At 35.6% G+C, this 21550-nt stretch overlaps 1 protein-coding gene across 1 annotated transcript in view; it reads left to right on the plus strand.

Annotated features, from left to right (window-relative positions):
* Window positions 1–21550, plus strand: part of KCNH5 (potassium channel, voltage gated eag related subfamily H, member 5) — a 258103-nt gene that overhangs the window by 181776 nt on the left and 54777 nt on the right. The window contains exon 9 of the mRNA XM_004681802.2: window positions 19299–19551. Coding sequence (XP_004681859.1) covers window positions 19299–19551 — 253 coding nt within the window. The remainder of the gene's footprint in view (window positions 1–19298; window positions 19552–21550) is intronic.

Below are 21550 nucleotides of genomic sequence, written 5' to 3' on the forward strand. Positions count from 1 at the left end.
CAGCAAAAAAAGTGAAACAAAAATGAAGAGGTATATTTTATGAACATATATTTATCTTATAAATATAGCTCTCACATAGATATTTTTATCCTCTTTAAAATATGTTTACTGATCCCTATATTATTAGAGACTTAAGATGTCTAATAAGATAAATACTGAGACTTGGGTTTGCTATATCAAAATATAGGTCCATTTTACAGTCTTTTATCCTTCATGAATTTAAAAAAGCAGTAACCTTAATATGCTTAATTTTTACTCTTTCTAACACATAATTATTCCCATTTGCTAATAGGGAACTAAACTGTATGAAATGAAATGACTTGCCTTGGAAACACACAATGAAACTTGAATTTGGACCATGACTTTACTTTTCCAAGTAAAATTTCCCTACCCTTACTACTCACCATCTTCTTGTAGTCACAAAATAAGTAATATTAACTTTTTAGTAGAAGGCTATCTGAAAATGTATACACACCACTCAGATGAGATATGGACTCTTGAGAAATTATTATAAATCTTGTACATAGTTAATGCAGGTGTTAGAGAGAACTTGGACACCAAAGTAAAAATCAAAGGATTTCATAGTCTGGGTACAGACTGGAGATAATATATGTGGGGTGTGAAGGATAAAAGAACTATTTCAGTAAGAAAAGATTTATTTCTGAACGAGCTAATCTGGTCTAGCAGCCAAATATTAGTTATATGATTAATTACTTAAATTTAATCAGACATAAAATATATGGTCTTTTCATTTATAAGGCTAAAGTTTAAGTATATGTTTGGGAAGATTTTGTAAGAAATATTAGTTTTATTTTAGTAGCCTAGAAAAGTCAGCAGATAGTCTAAATTAATAATTTAATATGTAAATTTGCTTCTGGACAATAAATAAAATGTAATGGGATGCAGGTTTCCTATGGAAAATCAATCACCATTAGAAGAGAAATGAACCAGTCAAGCCACCAAGTTATAACCAATTGTCTCAATAACTATGTATAAAGTTTAGGCATTGTGGTCTTTATTTCAGCAATTCATTTGTTGCATACCAATAAAATGTCATTTATGTACATGTTAATTGAAATATCATATATTTCACTTAGTATTGTCCCCTCTAGTTCTACTGATGTTGTCACAAATGGCAAGAGCTCTTCTTTATTGTTGAATAGTCTTTAGAAAGTTTGTTTCTATAACTTGGCTATTACAAATAGTGCTGCATTGGATTTAGTAGTGCAAATATACCTTGGAATTAGTAATTTTGTATTTGTGAAGTAAGTCAGAAGGAGAAAGACAAATACCAGATCATTTCACTCATATGTGGAATATAGAGAAACAAAACAAATGAATTGATAAAATTAAACACTGTTAGAATAAACATCTTATACAGGCAGAAATTTTACTTCCTTTGTTCACTGCTAAGTAATTAGTACTTAGAATCATGCTTGATACATGGCAAATTGTCAACAAATACTTATTTTATTTATAGATACAATTCTGGGATCATAGGATGTATAAAATTAGAAACCATGAACACTTACTATTGGTAACTCAAAAAGTATATTATAGCTATGAAAAAGAATAGAACATAACATCAAGCTTTGGGTTACCCTTATATTTAAATGGCCAGCATGAGCACTGAATAGTTGTGGTGATAGTAGGTGAAAAAAGAAATATATGATTTTGTGGATGCCAGGAGCTTAAATGAACAACTGTCTTTTAGTATTCTAAAGGACAACTAAAGTAAAATGTAAAAAATTCCATTTGCATTTTGCAAGATGGAACTTACTGGTTGACTTGATAAAAAGCAGAGTTATTAGAGTAGTTGAGACAGATGCAGCATTGTAGTGAGGGGGAGTAATGTGTAGTAATTAAGACAGTGTGATTTTGGCTTAGGGACAATCAAATTGACATATGGCAGTGGTACAAGATAATGAGTTTAAAACTATGCCCAAACATATGGGAAGATTTTTTTTATGGCAGAAATAGGCAAACATAGATCTATGAGAAAGGTAAGATCATTCAATAAATGTTATTGGGATTAATTAATTAATGGGAAAAAATTCAATATGATCTCTCTACTCTACATTAATCAATTATCTAAAGATTTAAATATTTTTTAAAATGCAGTCATTTTACAGAAAAATAAGAGATTCCTAAAATTTTGATGTAACCACAGTGTGCCCCAAATACCTAAAAAGTTCTATGATAAAAGAATAAAACTGGAGGCATCACACTCCCCTAACTGAAAATATATTTCAAATTTACAGTAATGAAAACAGTATGGTACTTACATAAAGCCAGATATAGAGACAGTGGAACAGAATACAGAGCTCAAAATTAAACACACATATTTAATCATTGATCTTTGACAAGGGTGCCAATGCTACACCATAAGATAAGGATATTTCCTTAAATAAATGGTATTAGGAAAATGATACATGCAGGGAGATGAAGTTATATCCTTATTTTACAACCATAGGTAAAATAAACTCAAATTTGATTAAAGACTGAAACATAAGCCCTGAAACCCTAAAACTCCAAACATAGTTCATTTAAACCATTGGTCTTGGAAATAATATCTTGGATATGACACCAAAGTACAGAAACAAGCCAAAAACATACAAATGAACTACATCATACTAGAAGTTTCTACATAGCAAAGGCAATAATTAACAGAGTAATCAAAAGGCAGTCTATGAATAGAAGAAAATATTTGCAAATGCCATATCTGATAGGGGTTAATAAACTCAAAATATGTAAGGAACACAGACATCTCAAGAATAGAAGACAAAACAATAACCCTTTTAAAAATAGGCAAAGGACTTAAATGGACATTTTTCATAAAAAAACATGCAAATTGCCAACGGTATATAAAAAGATACTAAACATATCTAATCACCAGGGAAATGCAAATCAAAATTCAATGACATGTCACCTTATTCTCAGTAGGATGACTGTAACCAAAAAATCCGTAGGTTAGTGTTTGCAAGGATGTGGATAAATTAAAACCTTTGCACACAAATAGTAAGATTGAAAAAAATGGTTCAGTTACAATGGGAAATTGTATGGAGATTCTACAAAAATTTAAAAATAGAATATTTGAGCAAACTGGGAATTTATCTAAAACCGTTGAAATCAGGATCTCAAAGTATTGCATTCCCATGTTTACTGAAGCATTATTCACAATCAAGAGGTAAAAATTACATAAATGACCATTGACGAATAGAGAAAATACTATGCAGTGGATTATTTAGTTAGCCATTAGAAGGAACTCCTGCCATATACAACAACATGGATGAATGAAAGAGAGAAGGTAAAATAATCTCATAGATGAGGAAAAAAGTTATAAGGTATTCATATTTTATCTTCTATGATACAATAATGGTTATAAAAAGATACACAGATGAAATGAAAACAGCAAAAAAAGTGAAACAAAAATGAAGAGGTATAAAGAGTGCAAATGTAATAGATAAAACAGGCACAAGGGGTCAATATGCACCTCATCATGCATAACAAAGCAAAAAGTATGGGACTAATGCTTAAACTATAATTTAGAAAAACATTCCTGAAATAACCCTCCCCAAGCTACATACCTGGCCCATAGCATTCTGGAGAAAATGGACTTGTTATAAACAACTCCAGTTTATGTCCTGCAATTCAGAATGGTTATGTGTCAGGGAAGTAGGGTAGTTCTGATAGGTGTTATTGAGGATCCATTTTAAGTTAATATTTATTATTTTGAAGTCAAAGTTAGAATTGTATAGTATGTAATAAATCCTAAAGACAATATGTTCCTGGCAGTCATAGATGATCAGATCTAGCCAAAGAGATATAAGTCTGGGCTAGGATTCTCATAACTGTTTTGATGGACTTAAGAATACAGGCAGTATTTCTAATGATGGGCCATAGGAATCTATACAAGAAATTTAAAAAACATAGAAGAGGGTATTACATGGATAGTGATAAAGTTTTGGAAGATGCCAATGGTTTGGAGCTCTTAATATAGGTAGTGATCTGATGCTGACATAGTGTGCAAAGATTGACCATTGAGTGTTTGGAAGTATTTAATTCCACGATGATTATATTGTCCACACTGATAGTCTTTAAATGTTCTAGTGAAGTGCTACATGATAATCTATACCTTTTATCATGGAAGTGGATGATTTTTGATTTGGACTGAGTGGAGAAACTTTTGAGAAGGGGCAAGCTAAATGCAGAAAATAGTTACATTTATGATGACAGTGAGTGGGATAAGACCAAGTCTCAGTTTGAGGAGCAGAAAGGATAAGGAGTTTAGGAAAGTCAAAGTGAAGGACAGGCAATCGTATTACTACCAATTATTGACAGAGGAGGCATGTAGGTTGAGTTCCATAAAAGAACCAGGGTTCCAACCTGAGGTCCTTTCAGGAAATGTTTTCAAAAGAGACACATGGAAGTGTGTGAGCATATTGGATAGCATTCTGAATTAGGCCAACATTCTGTATTCTAGTGTACCTCCAACTGTTACCTTTTAACTAGGGATACATTTCTGTTAATTGTCTTTGTATCCCAAAGCAATGCTATTTTATAGAAAGCGCTAGAGGGCTTTAATGGCAATGAGACTATGGAACTGTTACTAACCCTTGTAAAATGGAAATTATAATATCTGTAATGTACAGTTTTTGCAATGATTAAATGGCTGGTGTCATTTTCTATTTTGTTGAATTTTGAATCAGCTGAATCTAAGACAAATATTGAAATCCCTGCTGAACTGTGTTGCTCCACTAAAATACTGTGATTTCAAATAGGTATAAAGCTGCTGACTGTCCTGGGAAGAATATTTTTAAGTCACTCACATCTTTGGATTTTTCCACAATGTTGTCAATAACTCACTGATAAAATGTAGTTTTCTGTTGTTAAAATATCTTACTCTAACAGTAGACTAGAAGGTTTTATTCCCTCTACCAACCCATCCGTGTCCATGCCCCATCTGCGCAGAAGCTGTTGAAGGCAGTGACTGTATATTCCTTTTTATATCCCAAATAGCGTGTTTCTGGCATTCACAGATGACCAATGAATCAATGAGGCAGTGAGGTAGCAAACAATGATAGAGCTGTTTTAGAGTACTTTGAAAACCTCTGTGAATTTAGTCAGGTGAAGAATTATTCCCTCATCTTGGCTGTTCCTTACTCAGTTTGTTATATTAGATAAAATTTGCAAACTTAATGTAAAGGACTCACTAAAGGAAAAATAATAGTAGAAATATTTTGTTCAAGTACAAAATATCACTAAAGGTAAAACAAACTGTTTAAAAGAAAATTCAATTGCATTTTGAAGTGTTCTGAGCTTTTAAGTAGATGACGTTGGAATATTTTATAGAGATCGGTATTATAAATTGCTAGCCTGTAGGTTGACTTGCCAGAGATTTTTGGGCTAAAGTCTTGGGCTTTGTGCTAAGGCTAATGCATTAGGTCAAAGGCTTGACTTTCATTTTACCCTGAAGCAGAAGGACAAAACTGCAATGTCCCAAGTGAGATTCAGCTAATCATTCTGTCAGATTGGCTCATGTGAATCCAGGGCAGACAGACAGTTCTTGGGGACTTTCTCAAGGGACTTTGGCTTTGGGCAAAGTAGCACTTAATAAAAGTATGTTAATGGTACTGAATATATTAGTTGATGTTGGAGGGGCTCTGGTTGTTTGTAGGGCTACTTGTCAGTCCCACACATGCACTCATTCCTCTGTGTATGTGTTTATCTATGTGTATACATGTGTTTGGTTTTACACTGAACAATTTTATCACAAGTGTAATTTCATCTAACCACCGCCACAGTCAAGATACAGGACAGTTCCCTCAAAAGGGTCCTTGGTGCATTCTTTTATTGCCATAAAACCTCCTCCCCCACATCTCCCCCACCCCCAACTCAACCTTTCTAAATCTTGGCAAGCATTAATTTAATTTCTATCTCTTTAATGTAGTAATTTCAAGAATGCTATGGAATCATGTAAACTTGAAATTGCCATGGAATCATGCAAACTTGAAATTCACCTTTTTCATTGAGCATCAGTTCCTTATCATCCTTGCAAATTGTTTCAAATCATTGTTCCTTTTCATTGTTAATATAAGCCATGGAAGCAGTGTAGTCAATCGGCTCAACCATTCACTGGCCAAAGGAAATTTGTATTGTTTCCAGTTTGTGGCTATTATGAATAGAACTGCTATAAACATTTATGTGTAGGTTTTTGTGTGAACACACTACTTAATTTCTATAGGATAATACCCAAGAGTGAAATTGGTGGGCCATATGTTAGCCACACATTCACTTGTTTAAAAGATTTATTTATTTATGCATACAAGAGCTGGAGTGTAGGCAGAGGTGTGGAGGGTAAGTGGGGAGCAGAAAAGGCAGATGGACTAAAATACACTGCCGAGGGGAGCAGCAGGTAAGGCAAGAGAGATCTGCTGTGGCATGTGGGTCACCTCCCTGACTGGAATTGAACTTGTGCTGCAGTGACTGCTCATAGCTTCATAGTGCTGAGATTAAACCCTTGCCCCACCACAGAGGCCTCCATGCATTCAATTTTATAAGAAACTGCTATTTTTTTTCCTGAATCAATGAACAATTGATTGATTCAATCTAATATCTCTCTATTAGATGATATCTATCATCTGAAGTTATCACTACTTTTTTTCTTTAACTGGGTGGTGCTATCGCATTGCAAGTTTATTTTGTATTTCCTTAGTGGACAACAATGTTGAACATATATTCATGTGCTTATTTTTCATCTGTATATTCTTTTCAGTGAAACACCTTTGTATGCATTTTGCCCTATTTTAATTAGATGATTTTACATCGAGCTTTGAGAATTGATATATATTTTAGATATGTGTTCTTGTTGGATATTTGATTTTCAAGTATTTCTCTGACTTTCATCCTCTTCAACAGGTCATTTTTATATAGTAAAAACATAGTAAAACTTTATATATAGTAAACATTTTTCATTTTGATGGTGCAGTTTGTCTATTTTTCCTTTTATGTTTAATAATTTTCATATTCAGCTGTTTTCTTTTTTAAATAAGGTAACAATGGTTTACAACACTGTATATAACTTAGAAGTACAAGATCACACTCTTCAAGTATGTGTTACCACACACACATACCCAGGCACTGGAAGTCCTCCACCATAGTCCATTGCACCCCCTCCCCACTTTCCTCTACCCCCTCCACCTCTGGTAGCCTCAACTCTAAAGAGATTGTTATCAGTTTGGTTTTAGCTGACCATTTTTTCCCTCTCAGCAGAAGCCAGTGGTTGTAGGATCTGGGGCTCTGATAAGGCTTCTTAAGGTTTTAAGTGATATCTGTGGACATCAATCACATGTGCACATCTGTGACAGTTTTTCTCTTATTTGTGGATATTTTTACTTTGACATTCATGGCTATCTTCTGCTTATGAGAATTGCAGCAAAATTAATTTCTGAGTAGTTGTAACTGATACCTTCAACTCTGAAGACATTGGTGAAAAATATAAATGTGCATATGTAAGAAATACATAACCAAAATTCTAGTTAGGATTTATTTCCTGAAAGTCCTTTTTAGTAATGTCAATCTATCATTTTGGTTTCAAGGATGTTGTAGAACACTAATGAGTTTTAAAGGCATTTCTCAAGCTTAAAAAGCATTTCCTTTGTGCTCCTAAATGGGCTATGCAAATAAGAAGAGTTTGCTTGTTTGGGGCACTAAAATATTAATAACTTTTAGTTACAGTACCAGTACATATATCACTGAGTAAACAATTCAGTTAGTAGTGTTCACTGTTCTGTTTTCAGATCTTATCAACAGCATTGACATAAAATTAATTAAGATAATGTGACTAGTGATAGAATTTCACTTTGATATGTCAATCATTTAACAAAAGCTGCTTTTACTACATGAAATGAAAATAGAGGTTTCATAATCACAGAGTTGATTAATTGTAAAATAGACAAGTTCTCATTTTGCTTTAGCCTGTCAACCGGCTCATTTCCCCCCATTCTTAAGGAGAGCCTCACCTGAACTTCTGCTTATTATTTCCCCAGAATTGGTTTTCTGTTGTACATGTTAGTTTCCCCATGTAGCTATGCTACTAATAGCTTTGTCTTGTCTTCCTGGTGAGAAGGAGAAGTAACTACGCACAGAAACTAGAACTACTTTTAATTCTACCACTTTTGTATATTCCATAGAAAAGTAGACATTCTATACCAGATTTATTAAATGAAATTAGGTAGTCATGTTTCCTGTGACCATGTGTTCCATAGATGGTATGACTTAACTTTGATAAATTTGCCTACTATTAATATTCTTACTGTAGGGAGAGTCATGATAGTAATGATTTTACATAAAGCATTTTATAATAGAAACACATACATGTACACATAATGTCTACCAATCAATACACATAGGCATACCAATAAATACATTGTAAATGTATGTGCATAATAAAAATGTATTTTACATATGTATAACACTATTACCACTTCCCAAAACTTGCCCATTATCCCAAGTAGAAACACTGTCCCCATTAGTAGTTATTTTCTGCTATCTGCTTCCTGGAGGCCTGGGCAACTACTCATCTTCTTTCTATTTCTATGCACTTGCTTATTCTGGACACTTCATATAAATGGAATCATCCAGTATGTGTTTTTATGAGTGACTTCTTTCACTTTGCATATTTTTGAGGTGTTCCATGTTGTAGCATGTGTTGGTACTTTGTTTCTTTTTATGACTGAATAATAATATGTGGGTACATATACATTCTCTTACACACACACATATACACACCTATATGTACATACATTCCTAGGAATGATGTCGGTGATACTGGTAGAGGTTTATTTTTTTATTAGAAGTTGTTAAGAGTTTGAAAACTGGTTGTACTAGTTGACATTCACAGTAGAATACGTGAGTTCCAATCAGTCCACTATTTTCCAACTCCACATGGTATCTGCCTTTTACATTTAAGGTGTATGTTGTATGTGTAGTGGTATGCTATGTTACATTTCCACGTGGTTTAAACTCCGTTTTAAATCATACTGACCACGTAGGCACTCTCATTTTCATATTGAGCAATTCCTGTGCTTTTCTTTTTGCATTGTGTTGTCTACTTAATGTTTTCCTATGACTTGTAGGAGTTTTCCACATATCGTGGCCATGGGGATATAGCCCAGGGGTGGAGCATTTGCTTGCGTGTATCTTGGCCATGACTCCTGTGTAGGATAGAGGCCTTACATATGTTGTCTTTAAACCTAGGCTTTTTCCTTTTTTTTTTTTTAACTTTTAACTTACATTTGTTATATAAGCTGTATTGTTCTTATATTTATTATGGACTACAGCTTGTTTTTATATTTATCTATGCATGAGTTACTATCATAGATATCTATACCCACTTGTCTGTTCCACCAATCTCAGAGAACTACATTACGGAGGCATTGCTAATGATGAAGGGCTTACTTCACCAAAAAGTTCAGCCTACTATTGCTATCCTATATCTACGATAGGTAATAGCATAACAGATTTCACTCAGTAAGAATATATTGATCAGGATCCAGACTGATAAATGCCAGCATAGTGAAAGAATGAATGGAAGAGTTTGGTGCTCTTTAAAATGTTTCTGATTTTATATTAGAGCCATTTATTTTTTTATAAAATAATACTTTATTTTTACATCATTTTGTGCCTTTTCCCATCTCAGTTGTAATCCCCATGGGCTTCCCATCACCAATTCACCTGTGTGCCATCACCATAGTCTAGTGCACTCCACCCCCCCATTTTTGATACCCTTCCCCGCTCCACCCCGTAAAATGTCTGGTATATAATTGTTCTACACAATAATTTTAAATGCAGTGATTTCACACATATGCACACTGATATCTATATCTATATCTATCTATCTGTCTATATTTATATATGAATGTTAGAATTGTAAAAAATGTTTCAATACAATCTTAGTTGTTCAAACATGAGTATTTTTTATCTTATTTTGTTTTTATTTCCCTTGATAATTTAATTATCTTTTCAAGACAACTTTTAGCTGTTATTTTATATATACTAGCTGTTATTTTATATATACTTGATTTTATCTATCTGTATACACATATGCAAATTTATTTATGTTGTGTATATATTCATTTATACAAACACTACTCAAATTCCTTTTGGAATTAGAATCAATAGAAATAAATAAAATAACCCATATACCATTTGCTTCTCTGTAAGCTCTTTTGACTATTTTACTTTGGTATTTATGTGTGTGTGTAGATATTTTAAGTTGCAAAAATAGTTTCAAAGATATCTGATGCATATCCTCAGGAATTTTAGTTTGCTCTCAATTGGAAGAGTAATAGGTTGATATGTGTAGTTATTCTAGAAGTAATTTCAACTATTGGTTTGGCAACTCCAATTTTTGTTTCATTCATCTTCAGATAATACCTATCTGTTTATAAGTAACTTTTAAAAATAAAAATGTATGTTTGAAAATTATAACGTGATGCTTTCATTATATGTACATGGAGAAATGGAGAGTATAGTCAAGCCAATTGACATATATCTCACCTCACATAGTTACTATTTTGTGTTTTTGTGGTTTTTAAAATAAAATTTAACATGTTGAAAAATTGGAAAACTATATGTAACCAGATAGATGTATATATTCACAACGTGAGCAGAAATATCATAGACAGCATCCAAAACCCAATGACTAGAACCCCAGAAGCCCAGTCAGGGTCTCTCCAGGCACTAACCAACTTGTCCCCGGACAGTGACCCTTTATCTTGACTTTCACAACTGTATATTGATTTTTTTCCAGTCATTGAACATCATGTAAATGGTATTATGCATACTTTTTATGTCACTTTTTTTTTTAAGATTTTATTTATTCATACAGAACTGGGGTACAGGCCAGAAATGCGGAGGGTGAGAGGATTTCCCAGAGACAGAGCGGGGAGCAGAACAGGCAGTTCAACGTTGAGGGGAGTGGCAGGCTGGTCAGGAGAGGTCTGCCTCGCCATGTGGATCTCCTCCGGGGCAGGCAGGGATCGAACTCATGCGGAAGTGGCTTAAGCTTCTTAATACAGTGCTTCAACACGCAGCGCCACCAGGGAGGGCCTATGTCACTTTTTTTTATAGCCAACATTCTTTTGTTGAGGTTCATTTTTTGTGTATTATTGTTATTTCTTTCATTCTTTTTTGATGAATAGCAGTTCTTCATGAGAATGTACCATGATATTTATCTAGGCTAATGTTTATAGATATTTGGGTGATTTTCATTTTGGCATTGCTATTAATAGTACTGCCAGAAACACTGATGTTCATGTGATTTGGTGAACATCTTGGGCACATCTCTAGTATTGGGTATATTACACTACATGTATATTTGACTTTTGTCATTGTAGTCAGATGACAGACATATGAGTTCACTTACATTCATAGTAAAAGACAGGAATTCATTATTTTAAGGAAGCTGAAGGTATCATTTATCATAGCTGATTTTCAGAAGATCATGACCAAGGTGTTTTCCAATATTGTTTCCACTCTACTGGAAAATTTAAAAAAAAAATGTATTTTAAAATGTACTTCTAATTTTGGAAAATATTTTCACATGTGGAAAAATCTATTCTTATTTAGTCAATATGTGCATAAAAAAGGTACAGAAAACAAATTAAGAATAGAGAACAGGGCCCTCCCTGGTGGCACAGCAGGTTAAAGCACACCACGGAGAAGCTAAAGCCACTTAAGCATGAGTTCAATCCCCGCCCCAGAGGTGACCCACATAGTGTGGCAGACCTCTCCTGACCCGCCTGCCTCTGCCCTTAGCAGTGTATTTCATCAGTCTGCCTGTTCTGCTCCCTACTCTGTCACTAGTGAATCCTCTCACTGACCCTGCACCTCTGGCCTGTATGTATAAATAAATAATTTAAATAAATAAAAAAGAATAAAGAACAATGGAAAGTATAAATTCATCTGAGCCCTTAACTTGGAAAGTTAGTGAACTAACACATCAGTGGATTTACAAAATTGGTATCAGTTATTTGTCTTTTCACTACTCATTTTAATGAAAAACCAAAAACATGAAAACCTTGAGAGTTGATCCTTTGCAATTTTAAAACAAAATCCTTGAGTCACACTTGGTGTATCAAATTTTTCACAGAAAATGTATCTCTAAAGTGAACCCATAGGCTTTAACATATAATCTTTCGTGGATTAGAACAGTCTTCTGTTGCTAAACATGACCTTTTACTTTTAAATATTGAGAATGATTTGATTTGGTTTTATTTCATTCCATTGTTCCTGAGTTAATTCCTCAGAGGCTTGATGCCTTCAGAAATTGGTAAACTAATGTCCAGATAACTGCTTGCACTGGGCTAGCTTGAGTGCCTGCCCCCTGGTTATTATTTGTCTTTTTTGTGTTTGTTTTTAAATAGGGTGGGATACCTTTTCTTGTCATAAAATAAAAAAAGAATTGAATTCCTGTAGAGAACCTTACTTTATTTGTTGGCTGTCTTTGAACTCATTCCCAGGAAGGATTATAAAAATGTTTTATGTGCAAATGTCACCTGGTCTGACTCTTTCCACTGGTTTTCACTAACTTAATAACAATTCAATTGGACTGGCGACCAGAGATTAACAGTGTGTAACTTAATTGCATTAATGGAAGCAGGGATTTTGAAGGACAGTGGTAGCTTCCATGCCTATCACAATGTCATTAATACATGTATTTCTTTGTCCTAAAGAAGAAGGCAGGGAAATCATCTTTACTTATCAATTGCTATGAAAAATAGCTGACCATATTACTTCCCATGGAGAGTTTTAAAGACAGCAAATAAAATAATTGGTCAAGAACAGAAGAAACCTCAAGGAGCGTGTTTACTTTGCCATTACCTTCAGCACTTAAAGAATTATCTTCATTACTCCTATTCTCATATTAAATATTTGTCACAGATAGACTAAAAGTAATTAATCCATGGTCACTAAACAAGGGAATAATAGCAAAGACAGGTTTCATTAAGACTAAGATTCTCCAGCTTTCTACAAACATTGTTACACTATACAATTCTATTTTTGCTTTGGTGAAATTTTCTTGTCTTTTTCAAATGCAATTGGAATATTTCAGAGAGAGATTGTTAAAATAATATAAGATATTCACATGCATTACAGGTTTGAGTGTAATTTGCTATACCTTTTCTGGGAAGCAATTTGGCAAGAAATTTTAAAATATTTTTAAATTTAACTATTACTAATTTTACTTGTAAAATACCTGTTCTTAGTCTGATGTAGATGCAGATTATTTTTTGTAAATTGATTTATAAAAGGTAAAACTGAAAAAAAATCTCAATATCTGATTGTAGTTCAATGGTCAATTTAATTGTGTTATAATTATTTGACTGAAAGTTATGCAGTGCTTTAAATTATGTTTTTATCTTTTTATATTTTTTATTTTACATAATTTTACTGTTTTACTTCTAAAAAATTTAAGAGTTTTTTTTTCTGTCCTCTTATAGGCCAGAAATAGATTTCCTCAAGATAGCATAGCTAGTAAATGGTAGTTTGAGATCACTCTTCAAAACATATGCTAAACCCCTATGGTGCTAAAATTTCCTCTCACATGTTTCTCTTCAGTTCAAACTCTACATTCTCTTAAAAATTTGGTTTTTTATTTTTTTAAAGATTTAGTTATTTATGCAAACAGAATGGGGGTACAGGCCAGAAGTGTGGGGGTGAGAGGATTCACTAGACACAGAGTAGGGAGCAGAACAAGTAGATCGATGAAATACACTGCTGAGGGGAGCAGAGGGCACAACATGAGAGGTTCAGTTATGCCACGTGGGTCACCTCCCTGGCCAGGTTTGAACTCATGCTAAAGCAGCTGTCCTTGCTTCTTAGTGCCGTGCTTTAACCCATTGTGCCACCAGGGAGGGCCCAAAAACTTGTTTTTGAATCAGTGCATCATGGCATGGGAAGTGATATTGGGTGATTATAGCAGGAACTAAAATTTTAGTTCAGTGCATTTCTATCCATGAAGAAATTTTATTTTCTTATTTACCATGTTTTGTATGAAACATGATAGTTAAAATACATTTTTAAGTTTGTTTTAAGAATGATTAAGGAGTCTAAAAATACCTTCTTTTGATATTCTCTAGTCAACTATTTCTTTAAAGAATTTTTTTTAAAGATTTATATTTATGCATACAAGAGTTGGGGTGTAGGCTAGAGATGTAGGGAGGATGAGAGGATTCCCTGGAGACAGTGCGGGGAGCAGAACAGGCAGATCTACTGAAGGGAATAGCGGTAAGACAGGAGAGGTCTACTGCGCCATGTGGGTAGCTCCCTGGCGGGGATCAAACTTATGCTGCAGTGGTTGTGAGAAGCATCATAGTGCTGAGACTTAACCCCTAGGCCACAATGGAGGCCCTTGATGGCAATTTTTTTTAGAGACTTTGAACAAGTCAACCAACCTTTATGGGGTACATTTACCTTATCTGTAAAATGGGACGTTGGACTAGGACCAGTGACTTCCCAAACTGTTCCTGACTGAATGTTCGAGGGAGGCTGGCACTGTAAGATTTTGTCATGGGTCTGTGGGACCGACATATAACTAGCACATAACCAGAACTCAAAGCTGTGAGTTAAATGGGTGGCATGAAATAATATCTGAACATGCCCTGTGCAACCCTGGCCGGGGAGTGTGCCTTTTCATCAGAACTTCACCCAGCACAATTCTGTGCACGCACACACACACATACACACACACACACCAGATATTAATACCACTTATTCTCATTTCTTCTTCTATACATAATCATTTTACATATGTGTGTTTATATGTAGGTATATATCTTCTGCTTTTATCTGCCATATAAAAGTAAAGCTGCACACATACTCCAGATGCCATATGAGACAATACCTTAGGAACTATTCAGATTTTTCATTATATTAAATGTTATTAAAGATATATTTCATTAATAACCTAAAGGATGGTCTTACTGCTGAAAATAAAAGTTAGAAATCTCTAGGTTAAAATCCTAAACTCCACCATGTAGATGGTGCTTCCATATTTTCTTTTTATCAATTGTACTTATGGCAGCTAGAAATCTTCTGTGTTGTGATGGATGAATCAGAAGTGACTGGACAGTGAGTAGGGGTAGAACATGTCAGCTGAAAGTAACAGCAGTGCAAAGCTGAGAGGCACGAGACAGTGCGACCAGGATGTGGAGTTGGAGGGAGGTAGTAAGGGCCATGACTAAAGGGGGCTCCCGTCACAAAAAGACTGAAATGAATTTGGTGAGGACTTAAACTTTACCCAGTGGCATCGATTCATCAACTATTTTAAGAAAATGGTAGCATCATCATGATTGACTTTCACTTAGAGTCCTCTGGTCACAGGGCAAAGGTTGAGTCTTTGGAGTCTGAAGGTTATCTGTGAGGAAACCTCTAGATATTGGGTTAAGCTGAACTGGTTGCACAAACATTCAAATATATTTATTTTTCAATAGAGAGCATTCTTTCTTTTCCATCCAGGCTTGATTTGTAGATTTATAAAAATAATACTTTATGTATATCTATAACTCTTCCAATAGGAAAATATTTTGTTTTAATTAACATCTACTTTAATTTGTAACTATCTTGAGTGAAAGGGGATAAATAAGCTACTCTGTGATAAATAAGTCATATTCACCTGAAATGTAATTTCATTAGACACCCACTTTTAGGGCACCACTTATGAAAGATTGGATATGCCACTTAGCCAAAGCACATTGAAATCAGGACCTGAAGGACCAGGTGTAATTGAAGGATAATTTTCTTTTATCACGTAGAACTAAATTTTGTCTTGCCTAAGAAACTTATGAATGCCTTCATGTATGGAAGAAATAACACTGTACTCTGATCCCCATTACAGACACACCAAGTAAGCTGTGTGTTCCACCAACAGTGGAGCAGGAGGCTGCCATGGGGTGACTTTAGGTCTACTTAAAAGAAAAAGAAAAAGATTTATTTATATTCTGCATACAGAATTGAGGTACAGGCCAGAGGTGCTGGGGCAGTGAAAAGATTCACCAGTGTCAGAGACTTTGTCCCGATCACGGATTATTGGGGGCAGAACAGGCAGGGTCTCAAGGTGGGAATGGCATCAGCCAGCCGAGATTCCTAGAAAAAAAGGGGAGCAGGCATGAGGAAGACACGGGAATGGGAGTTGGGTGCAAGTCTTCCTGCTCTGCCTTTAGCAGAGGTTTATTTTATACACTTCAGGCAAGCAGAGGGATGACATTAGCATATGAAATAGGCTGAAATCACAATCACCTTTTTGCTAAAAATAGTCTGGGGTCGTTTTAACCTTCAGTTGAGATTATAACATTTTTAAAATCAATCTATCAAGGTTAAAACAGGTACATAGATCCACAAAGTTTAAGACTAATATTACTATATTTACCACTGTGGAGATTAACCAAAATAAAGTCCCTGAAACATTATCTTTTACTTAAGGGCTTTCATTCTCATAGAGACATCCTGGGGGGTAAAGTAAAGTGAGGGCAGGAAGAGGAAATTTCTTGTAAATCAAATTAAGATAAGGTTCTTTGAAAAACTTGTTAAAAGGTTTTAAGAGAGTTTTTTTGAAGTCTAGACAGTAGAAAACCTGATTAGCTCTGTATAGGAGTTGGGTTAATTTCCATATCCAAAGACTAGATAGCTTGAGTGGTTATTTAGAAACTGAATAGAAGGCTAGGTGAGATAGTAGAGTGATAAAATTTGGGTTTCCTCCATTGGAAGTGAGAAAGACTTTGCAGAAGCTTTTATTGGTCAGCCAGTTGTCAAGTCACTTGACTTCAGAGGAATTTCTCACCTTGCTACAGTGCTTGCTCCTCAGGGCCAGGCAATCCAATTGTAAGCTGAAAGTTGCTCAGAATATTTTGATATTATGATTATACAGAAAAGGGAGGTCATAACATAAGTTAGCAGTGGAAAGTCTGATTTTTCAGAGCTTTTCCCTACCTACCCGCTTGTGTCACACCAGAGACAGAGTGGGGACCAGAACCAGCAGATCACTGAAGTACACTGCTGAGGGGAGCAGCAGGCAGATGCCATGTGGGTCATCTCTGGGGCAGGGATCAAACTCATGCTGAAGTGGCTTTAGCTTCCTAGTGCTGTGCTTTAACCCTCTGCTCCACCAGAGAGGGCCCAGAACCTGATCTTTTATGCTGCACGATAAAGGATTATTAAAGAATACTAGAAACATCCTTGAATTAACAATTTATTTTAAGGTTTATTTTTTATTTATCTATATAAGAACTGGGGGATAGGCTAGAGGTTGGGGATACAGGAAGGATTCACCAGATAGAGTGGGGAACAGAAAACAGAAATGATAGATCCACTGAAATACACTGCCGAAGAGAGAAACAGGAGTGTCAAGAGAGGCCTGCTGGGCCATATGGGTCAGCTCCTTGGCCAGGGATCGAACTTGTGCTGCAGTGGCTGGCAATAGCTTTATAGAACTGAGATTTTTAACTCCTTTGCCACCAAGGAGGCCCTTAATTAACAGTTTTTATTTATGATGGTCTCATCTAACACGTAGGAAAAAAACAGCTATTCATTTGTAGTGAACCTCAAATAAAAGTAATAGGGGACCCTTCCTGGTGGGGCAGCAGGTTGAAGCACAGCACTAAGAAGCTAAAACCACTTCAGCATGAGTTCAGTCCCTGCCCTGGAGGTGACCCAAATGGCATGGCAGACCTCTCCTGACCCTCCCACTGTTCCCCTCAGCAGTGTACTCATCAGTCAGCCTGTCCTGCTCCCCACTCCGTTTCTGGTGAATCCTCTCACCACCCCTTCACCTCTGGCCTGTACCCCAATTCTGTATGTATAAATAAATAAATCTTTTTTAAAAAAGTAATAGGGACTATTTCAAGTCTTAGGTGATTTTTTTTAAAAGGCTGAAGAAATGCAGCTAGTACAGAAAGGGACTATTTCATTTTAAAATATCCTAACTTCATGAAAGGAAATCAACTTTTGTTTTAGTTTGTGGATTTGAAATTTTATCAAAGAAAAACATTCATGATTATATAGTTTACCAGGGGGAATGGGAGAGAGTATTCTAGGTAAGTTTGCACATGCATCTCTAAAATGGGTGATACTGACTTCAGTAATCATATCTTGCTTAATGGTACTCAGATTAAGTGCAATGATAATGCACATTTTCTTTGGGATCTTTCTTGTCCTGTCTGAAAGCTACAGGCAACAAAAGCCATTCACTGCTCGCTATATAAGCATACTTATTCCATTTATTCCCTTTTCTAATAGATACCCAAGCTAAAATTTTGCTGTTGGCCTCAGCAGTCTTTAGGTGTCCAAGACCAGAATGACCAAGCCTGCCTTGCAAAATCATGTATCCACCTTCTTGTCCATACTGACAGTTCCATTTGCCTAAGCCCTCAGAAGGCTGGTGAATATTCTTTCCATTCCCTGCACATAAATTAAATTTAAAATGAAACTATTTCAGTGGGAAGAAAACACATCAAGAGTGAAGCAATATCAGCCTCTGCCAGGATGTGAAGTTGCACAGCTGTTTTTTAAAAGTCTTGCTTTGGCCCTCTCTGGTGGCGCTGAGGGTTAAAGCACAGCTCTAAGAAGCTAATGCCACTTCCACATGACTTTGATCCCCGGCCCTGGAGGTGACCCACATGGTACTACAGACCTCTCCTGACCCGTTCGCTGCCCCCCTCAGTAGCACACTTCAATGATCTGCCTGTTCTGCTTCCCATTTTGTCTCTGGTGAATCCCTTCACCGTACCTGCACCTCTGGCCTGTACCCCAGGTCTGTATGTAGAAATAAATAAATCTTTAAAAAAAAAAAAAAGTCTTGCTTTATAACTGGTTAATATGGGCCCACATCCAATATTCAATCCATTATCATGAATTTTTATTTAGTTATGACAAAATTTAAAAACAGAAACTAACTTAAATCAGTGATAATACCCTAATTGGTTCTTTGTTCAAATCATATTATTTTCCTGAGATTCTTCCAGACCAACTTAAGACTGTGATCTTTGCTTGGGAGGGCTATATCCCTTCAAAACTATTACTTTAATACATGGTGCTGTATTGTAATACTTCCTCTTCTCATCAAGTCATCTTACTGGGTTATTAGATCCTTGATAGCAGAAATGTGTCTTGTTGACTTTGACTTCCCAATGTCTAGTGCAGTGTGTTACAGACTTTATCACAGTCTATAATCTTTGTTGGATGAGTTGTTGTTGAAATAGCCCCTTTCTCTTCTCATTTATTCATCTTTTACTTTTCAGGTCCTCTCCATCTGTCCCAAAGACATGAGAGCAGATATCTGTGTTCATCTAAACCGGAAGGTTTTTAATGAACATCCTGCTTTTCGATTGGCCAGCGATGGGTGCCTGCGTGCCTTGGCGGTGGAGTTCCAGACTATTCACTGTGCTCCTGGGGACCTCATTTACCATGCTGGAGAAAGTGTGGATGCTCTGTGCTTTGTCGTGTCGGGATCCTTGGAAGTCATCCAAGATGATGAGGTGGTGGCTATTTTAGGTACTGTGAACTTTTCTAATGTAGTAGCAAATACATACCAGTTTTATAGATTTTGCTCCTCAGTTTTCTTAAAAGACATTTTCTTTGCTTGGTAACTTTGGAAATTAGGTCACTAATGAGATGATGAATCTGAGTGAACACTAGTCATGCTGCTTCAGCAAGGAACATTAGTGTTGGTCATAGCTTCATGCTCTTCAGGAGGATTTCATTGGACTTTTTTTGGCAGTAGCTCGTCATTAACTTTTAGATTAGAGGTGATCATGGTCTAAGGTGATGCACTTTCATGGTGATAAGTGCAAAAATGGTTTGTGAAGTGATTTTCAGGTTAGTAAAGGACCATGTTGGTTTCAGAGAAGTGAAAGAACCTGCCTACTTCAACATTTTCCTTTTGAGTTCACAAACTGAAATCCAGAATGCCTAATGACTTGCTCAGTTATTGTAGATGGCACATTAGTTAGGTCTTGAGTGTGGATCATCTTACTCTAAATTGTTTTGCCTCATCATAGTGATCTTAAATAGTGAGCTCAATTAACATGAGGAAGTAAATGAATTTGACTCATTACACTGAATAATAACTTTCCAAGTAAATTTAGGTTTATGAAACTGGTTGCATCCAGTTATGGACCAACATGGAAAATAAGGTGGCTGTTAATTAATCTGATCTAAAAGTCAGAGACCCAGTGGATAATTGTATTAATTTTAAAAGGCTGAGACAGTGCACGTAAGTGGTAAAAGTTTTTTAAATGTTTAGAGAGAATGTTTTATATATATTATTGATAAAAACCTCTTGATCATTTCTACTTAAATCTCTGTAGCAGGTCCTTGAAATCCACATAGACATTACATGAAGAAATAATGTGGTCAGAAAAGAACCATCCTCTGTTTTTTCCCTCAAGTAAAATAAGTAAGAATTGTAGGATGTCAGCTACATTTTGATCACATTTTTTCATGCCTTATGTCTCATGAAAAATAAGCCCAATTTTTAAAATATTGGATGTTTTAGCTGCCGAGGTCAACCAACCATAGCTGGAATGCCACTTGTTCTCCAAAGTAAAAGATTGACTGATGTATTGTGGAAGCCATGAAAGCCAAATGCAGCTCAGAAGTGAAGAACTGATATTTAAAAGCACAATGACTTGAAAAAGACAGACTTGAGAGTTGAGAACCAATGACCCTTTGTAGGAAAGCAGGTCTGTAAAATGTATGAGTTACGGAACATGGGTTAAAGCTGCACATGACTGGGCACATTTGTTTACAAGCCCGTCTTTAACTGTTTAGAAATAATATTACAGTTCTGAATAAATTTAGGTGCTATTTTTCTTTTTAGTATTATTTCTTTTAAGCACTATTTTTGTTTTTGAATTTGGGAAGAAAAAGTCCATACAGAATTTTACAGTCAGCACTCTGGGTATTTTTTTTTTTTAAAGATTTATTTATTTGTGCATACAGAACTGGGGTACAGGCCAGAGACTCAGGGGTGGCGAAAGACTTCACCAGAGACAGAATGGGGAGCAGAACAGGCAGATCAACGAAGTACACTGCTAAGGGGAGCAGCGGGCGGTCAGGAGAGGTCTGCCACACCATGTGGTCACCTCCGGGGCAGGTGGGAATCGAGCTCATGCGGAAGTGGTTTCAGCTTCTTAGAGCAGTGCTTTAACCCACTGCGCCACCAGGGAGGGCCCACTCTGGGTATTTTTAATGTTACTAAGTGTTTGTGCTGCTTTGTTTAGTGGAGTTAAAAGGAGTTATGTCATATAATCTTTCATAAAAAGTGTTCATTTTGCCAAAACAACCTTTTGTGGTCAAAACATACACACTTCATTCTTATTTGCTTAAAGAAGAAGATAAAACACAAACCTCCAACAGGTGTATTTTCTTTCTCGTAGTATTTTTATCTTTTTATTGAGGTCCAGGTATATTTTCTTTGCCTGCATACTCGTGTCACTGGTGGGTGGGAGAGCAAACATCAAATATATTACAGTAAACTGAGCACCATGGT

The sequence above is a fragment of the Condylura cristata genome, unplaced genomic scaffold (genome assembly GCF_000260355.1).
Source record: "Condylura cristata isolate star-nosed mole 26May11 unplaced genomic scaffold, ConCri1.0 scaffold00013, whole genome shotgun sequence".
In the NCBI taxonomy this organism is placed as follows: domain Eukaryota; kingdom Metazoa; phylum Chordata; class Mammalia; order Eulipotyphla; family Talpidae; genus Condylura; species Condylura cristata.